The 15,324-nt window shown below is 41.5% G+C and overlaps 1 protein-coding gene across 6 annotated transcripts in view; it reads right to left on the bottom strand.

Moving 5' to 3' along the window:
* LHFPL2 (LHFPL tetraspan subfamily member 2) overlaps positions 1–15,324 on the bottom strand; it is a 125,706-nt gene that overhangs the window by 15,443 nt on the left and 94,939 nt on the right. For all 6 annotated transcript variants that reach the window (XM_075021786.1, XM_075021785.1, XM_075021791.1 and 3 more), the window contains one exon: positions 702–1,484. In XM_075021786.1, coding sequence (XP_074877887.1) covers positions 702–1,131 — 430 coding nt within the window. In that variant the 5' untranslated portion in view covers positions 1,132–1,484. The remainder of the gene's footprint in view (positions 1–701; positions 1,485–15,324) is intronic.

Raw genomic sequence — 15,324 nt, 5'->3', positions numbered from 1 at the left:
CTAACAGTCATTTAATCTCTGTAAGCAAACCCACCAAATCTCTAGAATTAATTCATCTTTTCAGGCAAAGAACAGCTGATACTTGGACAGTGAAAAGATAAGCTCACTGGGCTGTGTAACTGCAGCTGAACAATAACCTGGCTAAAGAAAGGGTTTATCATAAAGTATTGCTTGTCAAGCTCACAGCCTTCAAGGATGCTGTTTAGCATGAAAGACTGGAGAACGGGGTGTGCGACTGCAGTCTGTTCTTATCCCTGGGGTGGTATTTGCTCTCACTGCAGTCATGAAGCCTCTGAGACACTGACAGAACTGCCTTCAGTCCATGGTAAAATTACTAAACTAGCAAGAGGGAGATAGACTGCCTTAACGTGAGTATTAACTTTGCTCTCTGCTGGTAACAATGGAGAGAAGTTTTTGTTACTGAAAGAAATTCAAACAGAGAGAAAAAACTGAACAGCAAACAAAAGCAACACTGGTCAGTTCATTTTGGCACACATCAGTCTGCAATTCTGCTGCCAATGTCAATATATTACACGCTGTGTAGCTATAAATTTCACTTGTGTTTGAATAAACACCAGCATATAGAACTGCTTTGGGTCTGCCTAATGCAGTCTGTCTGTGGACAGGACAGAATTGCTATATTTCTTCAGCTGAATGGCCCCCAAATTAAAATCTTTAGTTGCTCTCAAAGTAACACGTACCTGCAATCCCTTGTAGCAGCCCACAGACATTAAAAATGCTTTTCTTCATAATACTCTGCACACACATAGTAAAGACAGACACAAATGCCACGGCACAGAGAATCATGATTCCCACGGCTAGGAAAATAGCGGTTGCCTGCCAGAACCCACTGGCAATCTCATTGAAGTTTTCGGCGTAAGGACCACAAAGCGTGTCTCGTCTAGAAAGCTGCATGTGGGAGATTCTGGTGCAGCGCCCATAGATGCCCAGCGTCGGATGGTAAGGCTCCTGCGACCCCCCCGTTCTGTTGTCCACATCCTCAGAGCTTGAAGGCTTTGCTTTGCCAATCAGCCAGTCTGCGCTCATGAAAGCAATGAGCTCCGCGAAAGCCACCACAATACTCAGGAGAGTCCATAGCATCGACCGACATGTTACAATGACATGACACATATTGATGTTCAGTGCTTCTGATCAGTACAGCTGACAGTCTTAAAATCCAGGCACAACGGGGAAAAATTAAATTAAGAAAGAAAAAAAGGACTCTAAGAAAATCACTGTGGCTGTTCTGCCTGCTCTTTCAGCTCTCTCACAAAGGCCAAGATGAAATTTCTCAGGAGAAAAAGTGAACGGCCCCAAGTTTTGCAAGCAGTACAGTCATTTGTTCTCTCTGTTTAGTTCCTCCTTTCTTCTTTCTGGGATGATGATCTCTGAAGTACGCTTTCTTTCTTAATATTCATACTGGCACATGATGCTGCAGGCTCGCGGGGGAGGCCAAGGACTGCCCACTCTTTGACATCACACACCTACAAGAAAAAAAGAGACAACACAGCAGCAGTGAGAAAAAAAGTCTTCGTTTCCGCCCCCACAACAAGCCAAGATCTCTGGCAGACCCACATCTACATGCAAAAGCTCTAACAAGGGCCAGTCAAACAGACCCTGCTGGAAACCTCTTGGGTTTGTCCCAGGGGAGTGATTAATCTCCCATTACTCAGCCCGTACTTAAAGGTACATATCTGCTTTGCCCCATCCCATTGCGGGTGTTTGTCAAGCCCTTTGCAAGCAAAGGTCTCAGTAACACCCAGAGGTCCCACCCACTCCTACCACCACGCCCCCATCATCTTCCTCTGGTCGAAATTACCAACGTTGCTGGCAGTTACCCAGCAAAATGTTCATACACGTTTAAGCAGTTTCACAGACGTGCGCTCCTGCCTTCAGTTTGGGAAGGCAGCACAGCATGCCTTCAGGAAGGAAGCCAGGCACAGCTCCATGTGCCATGGGCACCTGGGTGCAAGGGGCAATGAAGGAACCTTGTTCCAACCTTCTGGTCTTCTGCTGACTGCAGCTGAGCCAACCCCAGCCTTGAGAGGAGGTGAACAGCACTGCGGCTGGGGACAGCCCGCCCTGCGATGTGGTGACACAGCCCATCCCTTTGAAGCCAGCGTTTTGCAGGACCAGTGCTTCCCTGGGTTCTGTATCCAGCTTTGCACCAGTGTTTCAGAAAAGCAATCTGCCTGCAGGTATGTCACACACCTCATCTTGAACTGATGCCAACACCAGCAGCCTCACATGACTTATGCCCCTGTAAACAGGAATCTGCGGAAAAATGCTTCAGTCGCTGCCAAGTGGCCAAGAGCCCCGGTGAGAGGGGTTGCCAGTCAGCCTTGAGATTCCTGACTCCTCTCAATTACCCCCTTCCACAGCCCTGTGCACACTGGGACTGCAGCAAAATGTTCCCTAGGGCTTTCCCCGAGCCTTTATGCTGCCTTTCAGCAGTAGCTGATGACATTCTCAGTTAGTGCAAGAGGCAATCAGAGATCACTATACTTCCAACTCCTCTCCAAATACTGGCCTCAAAATAACAAATGGGTCATTGCACATGCCTCTGCTCTTGAACTGAAACTGTGTTGCCTGAAAGCAAGAGTGGGAGCAGGAAATGCCCTCACATTACCCCCTCCATAATGAGAACATAGCACTTCCAAGTTTTCCTCACAAAAACCAAAATACTGACATTGAACTGGAGGCAAGAGAGTTGAGAACCATATCTAGACCTCATTGCTGTGCTGCTGCCAAACAGAAAGGGGTCAGCAGATGCCAGAAAAACAGACATCCCCAATTTTCTTTTTAGCTTTGTCATGGGGTTGGTATTTAATTTCTTAGGAGTTTTGAGCCCACTGGTTGACTCGTAGTCCCACTGAAAGCAAAATGAAACACACCCCCACATCTTCAACTATCCAGAATTTCATCCAGCAATTTCTACTCCCTCCTATACTAGTCCTCGTGAATCATCTGCAAGATTTTATCTGCATTTCTCTTCCTTGTCTAGATCTGCAGACGCCTCTGGTACTAGCAGATATATGGACTTAAGCTGCTGTGCCAACAAGTGAATTTTGTATCCCTTATTTTGATGTTACAGCATGGCCTTAAAAAAAGGCAAAACATTTAGTTGTACTTTTAGCCATACGGAGATAACAGTTCAGCTCATTTTCCATTTTCTGGGGGAAAGCATGAAGTTTTCAAGCAACCTGACATACCGATGACTCGAATACACCCTTTGTAATAACAGAGAGCTGACGTGTCAGCCTGCCAAAAAAAAGTTAATTCTCTCAGTATTTCCACTGCAAATAACAACTGGAATGTAGGAAATGTCCACAACAAACCTACATTCTTCTGATGTCATCTGCACGATTAAAGAGAATTTAAGAGAAAACGTCTCTATTTTTTAAAAGAAGTTCCAAAAAGCTCTAGAATCTGTATTTCTGTGCAAGCACCACGCCCATGTGAACTCCTCATCTTTGTAATTCCAGGATTTTAACTGAGGTGCAAGGGACATAGGAGTTGAACACCCATCATAGCTGTTACTGTTTACTCTGTACCTGCTAAACATAAAATACCGCTTATTGAACACAGATGAGAACGAAGTTCATATTTACTTAAGTAGGTGGAAATTCCAGATGAACACTGGCAGCCACAAAAACATGGCACTGACAACAAATGTGGGATGCTATATTAGAATCAGAAGAAAAGACCAAACCACGGCATTCTTCTCCATTTGAAATGCAAGTGCAAGAATAAATTGCAGTAACATTTTAAAACACAGTATCTCCAGAAAAGTCACTGCATAAGCAAAATAGCCTGTCTAAAGATGATATGGAGATTGTGTCAAATCTCAGGACTTCACTGGAAAATACACTTCCCTGTTTTGCAACACAGGGAAACTTCACAGCACCTAAAAGTTAGTAAATGTCATCGATAACTACAGTTCAACACAATATACTTTGCTTTCCAATGAAACCTTCACAATTCAGCTTTTCCCAGGTAACGAGTACTTCGTTCTGGTACAAAACGTATCTCTAGAGCAATGTATCCCTATTCACGGGAGAATTTCTGCATAAATTTATTCTCGCACTAGTGATGCCCTCGAATGGGACTGCCACTCCCCTACAACTCCTTTTTGTGAGCAGACAGACAGAAACATATGAAGTAGGATGCCGCATAGACCAGAGGAGGGGGAGCGGCATTTCTTCTTTGTGAGACTTGGCAAGGAATGATTGCAGATGAAGTACTGGAGATAAGTTACAGTTCACTCACACTTGCATACTTAACCTTTTTCTTCCAACACACCCCACCCTGAGTTTCCAAATGAACCTGACCAATTCTCACGTGGCTCTAACAGCACCTTTGTGCATGTATATTTGCGTCATACATTGAAGCCTTTCCAGCTACAGACTGTGCTAAATAACTGCACTTCATGAAGCTTCCCTCCAGCACTCTGCTCACCCCTTTTCTTCCATTTTTGCTCAACAGAAACTCAAGCTAGGCCCTCACGAGGCTGAAAGCTGGCTGTTTACTCCTCCTCTCAGTCTTCCATCCCTCAACAAGTTTTTTCCATGACAGAACTGTATGTTCTTCACACCACTCAATATCCACTTCTGATCGACTGTCAAAATATTTGCTTTGACAGCCCAAATTCAAAATATACAACAGTTCTTTAACCCCTTTGGTATTAACTCATTCAAAATAATTCTTGCTGAGGAAGCAGACTACAGACTACAGTAGGCTCGCCCCTTAGTCATTTGGGCCTCCCCCTATTTTTACTATTGCATTCCATCGTACATGCGTGGAAGGAGGCCATCCATGCTGGGGAAGCAGGTGCCCCTAGAGGGAAACCGCCCTGCACAGCAAGCACCCATGTGAGCCACACACCATGGCAGCTCCCCAGCAAGAGGGTCTTGGCAGTGCCATCCCACCCCACCATACGACTCGCTGTTCCTTGGCTGGACAGCACAGCTCTTGGACAGGTCAAAACTACACCTTCAGCCTCATTTACTCTGCTCCCTGAACCATGCTCATAGTCAGGCTCTGCATTAAGTGAAGTCTAACACAGTTAAAAGATGCCAGTGAGAACATCAGGTCCTCACAGCATCCAGAGACAATAAAACAGAATTCTTGAATGCAAAAATCTTTTGGTTGTTTTAATCTAACAAAACATCTTAAAATATCACTAAAATTTTCTTCCTTTTTAGATGCAATTTTGACAGCCAGATACTGTGCCTCAAGTTACACTTTCACGTCTCTGGCTAAGACTGTTCAGCTGTTGCCTTTTACTATACAACACCGCTACATGCTAAATAAATAAATAACATCTATTTTTCTGAACTAGACAAAGAAACACACTTGCCTCCATTTTGCTTACACTGCCAAAACCAGGAAGTCAGAAACTGATCCAAATTACAATATTTGATTTAAAGTTTTGATTTTAGAGATGTTGAGCTATAGGGTTTTGCTTTGGCATACCAGGAAGGAACAGCTGCAAAGTTCAAATCTGAGTCAATCACGTACCATGGCTGTTTATTTTAAAAAGGTGTTCTACAAGCAATGTACAAGAGACCTGCAAGTACCTTCCACAACAATGTTATAGCCAGTCCTTCACACTCCCCTTATGGTTTGAGCGAAGACAGGGGCTCAGACAAAACCCTACAATTCAGCTTTCACCCTTCCCAGCCTGGTTCTGTCAGCTCAAGAGTGAGAATAAATCATCTTTAGATAAGTGGCTTTTGGCTTGGCTTAAACAAACAGCTGAATGGAAGGCCACACAGACTGCTGAAACAGTCCCAATTTATAAAATAAATCCAGGCAAAATTAGACATTTTCTTCTAAAGCTTGCTACAGTCCAAAGCACAACTACATGCAGGAGTTTCTAAACCTTGTTTACAATACACAAGCTTGAGCATCTCATTACCCAAAATGTGCAAATCTTGAAAGTCTGGGTTCTGCTTTCTCTGAAACATTGCTCATTAGCAGTTATAAACACTGTGAAGATGCTTTGAACTGCGAGAGTGGAAGCGGTTCCTATTTATGTTGATGTTTGTAGACTCGCTATTTAAAACAAACAGAAAAAGGCTCACACACTAAGACTCAGTTACCTCACGCTGACCCCCACCCAGGTCGACATGAGCTCCCTCTTTATGCAGCTTCCATCCTTAGGTGTTGCTGGACAAGCAAGCTAGTCAACTGTGAGCTCACCCTGCCTGGCAGAGTGAAGCACCACCAAACCACGGAGGGAGGAGTGACAATGTGGGATGAGCATTAGAGATTATTCATTTTCTGAGTAAGTGATAAATGTGAGCAAATAAACTTCTCCCCCCACTTGGTCCCCTCACAGGAGGTGCATTCTTCCAGGAGCTGCTGCCCAGGAGCTGAGGGCAGGCTCCTGCTGACTTCCACTCAGTCTTCAAAGTAGTGGACCAGACACCAAGCAGCATTTCTCAGGAGATACCACCATGAATGCCAACCCACTTTGCTAAAGGTGCACCTCTGCATTTCTATCCCCACACTCTTATAGGTGACTTGCAAATGTAAGAAAAGGTACGTTCATCACATTCCCCTGTCACCAGAGAACAGGGACAAGGATTAGTATTTAAGGAAATACAAGTTGTCCCAAAAGGTTTGGAGTAAGCTTTCTCTGCAGACCACAAGGAGCTCTGCTGGCACTGGTTTCTGGTAAGCAGTGCATACTTACCATGGGAAGCACCTGGACCACGAAGAGGGAAGGACACTTGGAAGACTTCAGTATGTCTTTGTTTTGTTTTTTAAATGCAACACATTTCAAAGTAATAAAAAATATTCAGGGTCAGATAGCAAAACAGGAGAAGGTGCTTTAAGGCTGAAGTGGTTGCACAGCTTCAGACAAACAGCAGAGAACAAGCAAAGGATTCCCTCCCTCTCCATCTACCATTGTATTTTCATCAAATCATTGCCCACTGAAACAACATTCCAGAGCAGAGCTTCTTCCTTGAAGAACAGAAAGCAAAGCTTTGATTAGTTGTCACTTGTGAATTAAAGGAGAGCAAACATTTGCATATCTCATAAATATTTAACTATTATAAACCTTCACAGGCATATTAATGAGTGCATTATTGTGACAGGCTGTTGAAAACATGCCATACTCTGTTCCGAGACAGATGCATTTCACTGGTAATAGAAGGAATGTAGACTTAGAATGCATCATGCCTTGTTCCTGTTGGCACAAGGTAAGATGTGAAATATAACTAAAATATTCTGCAAAATAGTTAAAACTCACTGAAGCGTCCTAATCGTATCCCTATTTCCTTGCCTTTCATTTGTACTATGCATGTTTACTTCAGCCTTTTCCTACCAAAGGCAGAGCTTGTAGATGTAAGATCTTAAACTAACCCTTGTGTGTGCAAATGTCTAAATTCTATGTACACCAGCAGGTAAAAAATAAATAAATAAACAACAACAAAAATATGCTGACAGTGACTTGTTCTCCTGAGGCTGCATGAGATGGTTATTCCATCCCATCTTGCAAGTGGGCTTCTTCCTATCATACTATGGAAAATGCCATCTAATTACAGGTGGATGTGCTTCTAGAATACACCACTGTAAAAGAAACGAATATAAAACTTATTTCCAACTTTTAAAAAAAGCAGTTGAAATGTACTATTCTCTTTCTGACCTCATTAAAAGCTGTGGCAAAACTCCCACTGACTTTAATGGGGCCAATACATCACTGAAAAATCACTAGAAGAATGAGAGTTTCCAAATTTTCAGACCAACTGCAGGGGAGGTTTAAACACAGGATTCATTTCCCTCTTCCCTCATCCAGACAAAACTTTGCTTATTGCCCCCCCGCTAAGAGGAGATCAAGCTAACTCGGATTTCCAGCATCTCCTCTGAACCACAAATTCTCAAGCAGGAGATTTGTTCTATTGCTCCGTATTTATTGACTTAAAAAATTCCTTAAACCTACAGCCATTACGCTGTGTTTTGAAAACTTACTCGAGATCTTTTGCAATTCCAAAATTTATTAAAACCTACAAGGCTAAGAAAGCTAATGTGTAGTATTTCTATTGTTGCTATCTCAAGAGAAAATTACACATCCCATCAAAAATCATCACTAAGGGAGCAATCTTGGCTACAATTAGTGATAGCCTAACTGCTCAGGAATTTACCAACTGGGAGCGGAATCGTGAGTTTCCTTTCCTACTTTGATTCCTCACTAGCTCACTGAAGTCTCAATCTTCAAGAGTCTCATCAGAAGCCCCCTACAATATCACATCTGTCAAGCAGACTCAAATATTCATTGTGTTGCGATTACTTCAGACAACACCTCTTAACTACAGCTTCTAAAGAACTTTGGCAGGGGAAAAAGGGTGTTAGAAGGAAAATAGGAAGTCAGAAGGAAAGTTCTACTAATATTTGGTAGCAAACAAATCCTGCTATTTTTATACTAAGGATTTTTACCTTAAAAGGAAGCTAGGCTTTGGCTGTTTAAATAGTTAATAGTCTGTGCATGAGCTAGAGCATCAGTCCAAAAAAACTTGGAATCTGTGCTTGTTGTAAAAAGCAATTCAATCCCATGAGTTCATCGTGACAGATCTGGAACTGCTCTTAATAATTTATGAATATTGTATTAAGATATTTATTATACTAATATATTGGTTATTGTTTAATACAAGGCTGGTGAGAAAAACAGGCAGGAGAGGAAAGAATGACTCAGTTATGCCACTTCTCAGCAAACTGTGGAGAATCACTTACTAAAAAGACAATACTAAGACAGGAAAAGCCTCGCAAACACACTGGATCAAAGATGCAGAACTGTTTAGGAAGGAACAGTCTCTCAAACTGGAGGGAAGAGAAGCTGTTTTGGACAAAGAAGCTTAAGAAAAAGGCACCTATTGGAGGTTCCTGTTGAAATTAGGCCAACATGGGACACCATACTGGGCCCCTCATTTGCCTTTAGGCAAAGCAGATGCCCCTGCAAACAGCCTTGGTTCCTTGTATGAAGGAAACACCGCTTCAGTTAATTCTCGAAAGGAACCACTACCGTATCTCCTTTCACAGTTGTGGCTGCGTTAGCAGAGCAACCACAAAGGTTATGGATCTCCAGTCTGTCTGAACAGCCTGGGGTGGGTCATTCTTCTGCTAAGACAAGACCTAAGCCTGTAGGCCTGAGGACTGCCCTTTGCGAGCAGGAAAGACCCAGAGGTGTTTGTACTGTTACTCACTGCACATACCTGTAAGCAATTTTCTACATTAGTCCCTCCAGAAAGCTACCAGTTAGCAAGTCACCTCACAGGTGTTGACTGTTCCCCAGCTTCATCATGCATAACGTTCCCACAGTGCAGAAAGGATGCACTTTTGGCAGAACAGGATGCACTTCGGATCCGGGCGGTACAGCTCAAGCAAACTACCCGGCTATGTTACTAGTGACAGATGAGATGGAGAACCTATCGTGTTTCAAAGTATATGTATTCATTTATTTTCCTCTTAATTCAAACCGAAAGTGAAACATCCTTCAAAAATAATCAGTACAGATGAGCAGCTCAGCACAATAATGCATACAAACTTGTGTACGTGACAGGAACACCTTCCTTGAGCAAACACTGACTTTTCATTGTGTGGAGCTGAGGAGAACCAGTAGTGACTTAAGGTAACTGAAAAGGGTTGTGATGGATCAGGGCTGCCATGTTTCCATACTGTGTAGACATCTGAAATATCTGGGCACCACATACAAGAGTAAACTTGAAAAAAGTGCATGAAAATCCTTTTATATAGTCTGGGAAAAGGCAATGTACTCAGAGGAACACAGACATACAATGTATCTGCGAACATCTACTGAATGTGAGCCTTAACCGTTATTAATGGCTAACCACGGTCAAGAGAGGAGAACTGAAATTAGATGTTTCCGATACTGCATATTTCATTAATTAATAATTACAGGAATACTGTGTTCAGTTGGGATCTCTAAACTTTAAGATGGAAGCTCACTGCAAAGAGCTCAGAAAAACCTAGACTAATAATTCAAATTCTGGAAACCCCATTTTAGAGCAAGAAACAGAAAGAAACAGATGATTTATTTTAGCAACTGGATTAAATTCTAAAGCCAAGATTGGACATACTTCTACAAGCTGAGCCACGTACAAAATTCTGGCATGTTTTACGCATTTTGACTTGCTAGACTAGGTATTGATAAAAGTCCTTTCTGTCCCTAAAATGTGTAAGACTGTGAAAATTAATAACTAATAAAAATTTTTAAAAGCTGAAAAGGGCTAGAGGGAAAAACCATATGCACCCTTCTCAGCTTTACTTTCTCTGAAAATGTTCTATTGTCTCTCTGCCACTGACATCCTGCGGTTGTGACACAGCAGCTCTTAATGGAGCAAACTAAAACTGGACCTGTATGGGGATATGCATATAGGTGAGGTAGTACTACACCTTCCTGCCATCTAGATACATAGGAAAAATGAAATGAAGAAGGCAGTATTCATCATCCCAGTTTTCCAGATGAGATGTTCCTCAGTCATGCAACAAAGTCTGTAGCAACACTGGGAACTGAACCTGAATGCTGCCATTACAAACCCTAAAACTTTGGGGATTTGATATGATCCTCAGTGTCCTGCACTGTGCCAATCACTTTTCTTGTCATGTTTCAAACACAAACCTCAGCTATTCCTCTGTCACTTTGAATCTCCAGCCCTGACATGCTGCCTGCAAAGGTACCCTTCCTTCTCCATGACCGTGGACAAATGATACCAAATGAAATGATCATGTCTCCAACAGTAATTTTGACTTTCCTGGTCACTGAGAAACAGTTTTGTTATTAAACTTTTAAAACTTAATTTTTTTCCCGCAGCATTCACTGTTGAAATAGATAATTCCCACAGCAACAGCTTGTCCATCATTATCAGGAAATACAAATTCACCTGCACGGAAACAAACTTACCTTCTCTACTTGTACTTCAGAGAAGAACATAACACTTCAGTCATAACACCTATAGGGGATGATGCTGCCCACATGCAAACCTTATTGAAGAGAATGAAGCTATAGGACACTAGCAGATATTCAACAGGTCCCACAAGGTTATAGGGAGTGGACTTCAGGACAGACATCCTTTTTATGTATTGGGTTGGTGAGGTTTCTTTTTAAAGCTTTCACTGACATTGATCCTTTTGAAAGCAAATGCAGTCTACAAACCAGTGTAAACGTAGCATCTGATTGTACTATTGCCAAAAGGTGAAAAGTTCTTCATTATGTCTTCCCCTTGGGAAATGCAAATAAATCAAAATCAAACCTGCATATCTGAAGATCTCCCAATACCTAGATAGACAACTAGTACTAAGAAAAAGTCCCTGCATACTACCAACTCTAAGAAAATCTGTCTGCTCTGTAAGTTTCAAACATTCAATTGGATTCTGAAAATGATCTTAAATATAAGATTACCTATTAGATCTCCTTGTTGCATTTCACGCTCTGTATAAATATAGAGCTTCAGTGCAAAATTCAAAGTACACCGTACGTACACAGTACAAGAAACAGTTTCATTAACTGTCCATCATGCAACTTTCTCTTTCAAAACAATTCTAAACAGTGCGCTGCATTTTGTAAACTGATAATGGCAATTATTAACATTAGTTGGTTCTTTAAAATACATGGTTCCAAATTATAAATTTTATCTTCCATTTCCTAATAAAGGCCCTGCTAGAAAACCAACTCATTTTATCACGGACAATATTAAGTAGATTTGAATAGATCATTAACAGCATTTATAAAATGGAAAGAAAATATGGTCATGCAGACCAGATATTGATTTAAACATTTATCAGAATTTTATTCAGAATCTTATCTCGCAAATCGACAAAGGTCTTTCAGTGTCACAGCTTAAGCTGTGCACAGTGCCACCATTTGCATATATTCCCGTTCACAGTATTTTGCTCAAACACATATCTCAGTTATGTTCTGGAACAAACTTCCTAGTTCATGTAGCTGCACATTTATCTGTCTTTCAGGTGGGCAGAACATGCTCTTCTACCAGTCTTTGTCTATTTGGTTAAGACCATAGAATTAATAGTTCAGATAAAGCAATCAAATAATCAGGACCATTTGAGCCTAAAATGGAATACTCTGAGCAAACCAGTATTTTCTTCTTCAAGATGCTTAGCCCTATGTTCTCTCATTGTTGCATAATAAAGTTATGAGATTGGTCCAAAGCATCAAGGGAGAGAAAAGAAAGAAAAAAATCAAAATAGACCAACTAAACGTGAAGAGGACAAAAACATGCCATCAGAGAGCAAAAGGCCAACGCTATAATCTGCAGCTAGCTTCCTTTGCCAGCAGGGTTTTGTGTTGGTTTTCATGAAGCATTGCTTAACGTACTGAAATGCTTTCCAATGACTGCTACCTATTACTAAATTTCACATCTCTGACAATGCACAAAATCTTGCTATTTGACACAGTTAAAGTTTTATCTTGTATATTTATAGTAAAAAAAGTTTGGAAACATTCTCTCTTTACAAAATAACCTTCCATTCTTCCTGTGTAAAAGTTGAATCCAGAGATTTACCTGTTTTTCATTACAGCAGAGAAAAGGTCAGGGGACATCAGAGTTCTTATTTTATTTAGAATTAACCAGTAATAATACCTACATAAAAAGCTGAACTTCAAAAATTATCATCTCAAAACATTAAGAAAAAATCCGTTACTCTGTTACAAATTCAACAATCCACTGAATAAATCAAAATGGAAACAAAGCAGCTTGCATGTACACCCAGTACCCTGCCAGTCTCCAAGCACTGTCGGATGAGTAGTGTCTGCAACATATGCAGGAGATCATCAGTTTGGCACCTTTTTGAGCCAAAGTGGCACAGCAGGCTCCCTTTTCTTATCTGTATGACAGGGAATACAGTTGTACATGAAATTGGACACAAAATTAATTAATCCATGTTCAGTGAATGGCATCTTTAAAAAAGTAAGGGGTTATTTCTTTGGGGGGTATTGTTTTTTAACTTCCCAAGTTAAAAAACAAAACCCAAACAGGTTGAACTAACCATTTGAGTCCTTGCTCCTGGAATCACTTTTGTCTGTGTATTCTCTGAGCTGTCAAGATGGCACAGGAGCAACAGAGCAGAAGCTCTCAAAGCTTTTTGGTGGAGCCTGGTCCATTTGCAGCACAGCCAGAACATGCCAAAAGATTTAACTGGACTGACTCATCGTTTGGATAATGATCTCACCTGAACTGAAGCTGTGAAAACACCAAGTGACTTGAGATGACATAATTGCTGTTGCAAAATCTAGATTCTTCTGAAGCTCTCCTAGAAAGAGGGCTTTGTTGGAAGACAGATGAGAAGCTCTTAAAGCAGACAGTCCTGGGGATGTGCCTAGAGGCCAGTTGGTACACATGCACAGCTAGGTCAAAGCTGTTGGCAGTACTGCAGCAGCCTGTCAGCAGCAGGCTGTCCTCTCCCAGCTGCAGTTTGTGCCCTATGCCCTTACTGGTTCTGCCGTTGTAGGGCCAAGACCCACCTCAATTGCTCACCTTCATATTTGGAAAAACTTATCACATACTAGGCTTTGATAGTGGAGCTGTCACCACTGGCTTCATTGCTGGCGGCATCTGCACTGCTGTTGATGCCTGCTTTGGTAGTGAGTCTTTGTGCAGCAATATTTTAAGATGCTGCCTGAGCAGCTCTGGATAGAGCATTAGAAAACACAGCTTATCTTTTACCAAAATTCACAGGCTTATCTTCTCTGGATTGGAAGAGACCTACACAGATTGCTGCAGGAGATGAAGAGCAGTTGTGCTCCTCCATGTTCAAGGTGTGTGTCACTGACTACAAAAACACTCACATTTGTTTACTGCATGTTTCTCCCAAGAAAGGAAAGAACTACTTTGTTCCTTTTTCACTACAATAAAAATCACTATCCTATTCAGGGAAGGGAATATAAAAGGCAGAAGATTTTAGATGGACAAGTCATCCTTGTTTTTCTCAGTATGGTGCTGCTAAACAATTATTTTTGAACGGTGTCAAAACCAAGCTTAGGGTAATTCCTGCCTTCTAAGCATTTTTCTCATTTGCTCATCATGATCATAAGGGCATGACTCTGCAGTGTGATGTAAGACTTCTATGAGTCCTAGCAGCTGTACCGAACTCTTAAATGCTTTTTCAAAATACATAGTTACAAAGGAAGAACATCAGTATTCATTTCAGGGGGGTTAACATAAAATTATCAGAAAAACTCTAAAGCATTTTGAAGAGTTTGAGGAGAGTCTGTTTACCTAGGACATGCCCAGTATCTTGTCTCCCAACTGCAGGTTGAAATAAGAAGCTGCAGGAACTCTGCAGCAATGCAGCTGCACAGCAACACTGCACTCAATTGCCATACGCTGGAGCCAAATACTGCTTACAGCACGTGCGCAGCCCTGATTCTCTTTTTTATTCCACAGACACTGTCTTGTACATGAGGGCTTATAAGCAGTTGAAACTGCAATGAAATATGCTGCAAGAAGAACAAGAATGCATATAGCTCCTTTCTCCAAATGTGGAAAAACTTTTGTGTACAGATTTTGGTTTCTTTATGAGCTGTTACAATACAATTGAATAAAAAGGTACTTGGCAAGTTGGTTGGTTTGTAGAAAAAAACAAACAAACAAGCAAACATGACACGTTATGTTAGATGAGGTGTGTCTGTCTAAAATGTAAAATTAACAGCTGGTCACAGTTATACCTAGTAAAACAATCCTCTCCCTTGCTTTCAAACCCATACTTATGTTTAAGGATTTTTTTTCAACAGGAAGCTATAAAAAGAAACAATAAGCAGAAAGTACTGAAACCACAAGGAAATGCAAAGAAGAGATAAGGTGAAATACTAAAAATAAATCTGGAGCAGTTGCAACTTGGTAAGGAAGTAAAGTAACAGCAAGAAGAAGAGCATGGTGGAATAAAGCACACTATGGGAATGCAAACACAGGTGGTTACAATAACCTGTGCAGGAAAGTTGCACGCATAAGAGAAGGTCAATGCACTACTACTATACTCAAAGACAATGAGAGTGTGCTAAAACACAAAGAGGAACAATAGAAATCATGGACATTCAGTTGCACCTGTGTGGAGACTGATGCACTCTTTTATGCTCCAAGAGCCTGGCTGCTGAAGGCCAACTCAGAAAGCCTGCACCATTCTCCAAGGAAACCCAGCAGGGCAGCTCAGCTGCACCACCGCTTCTTGACAGCACTGGAGAAAAATAAGCTCTGCCTGACCTGGGGCAGGTTTGACACAAGAAGGTGTCCTCGCTCCAGGTGCCTCTGAGCTGAGGATGCTTTATATCACTCACCAGTACAAAAA

Source organism: Buteo buteo, chromosome Z (genome assembly GCF_964188355.1).
Source record: "Buteo buteo chromosome Z, bButBut1.hap1.1, whole genome shotgun sequence".
Taxonomy (NCBI): domain Eukaryota; kingdom Metazoa; phylum Chordata; class Aves; order Accipitriformes; family Accipitridae; genus Buteo; species Buteo buteo.
This window is presented reverse-complemented; position numbering and strand designations above follow the sequence as displayed.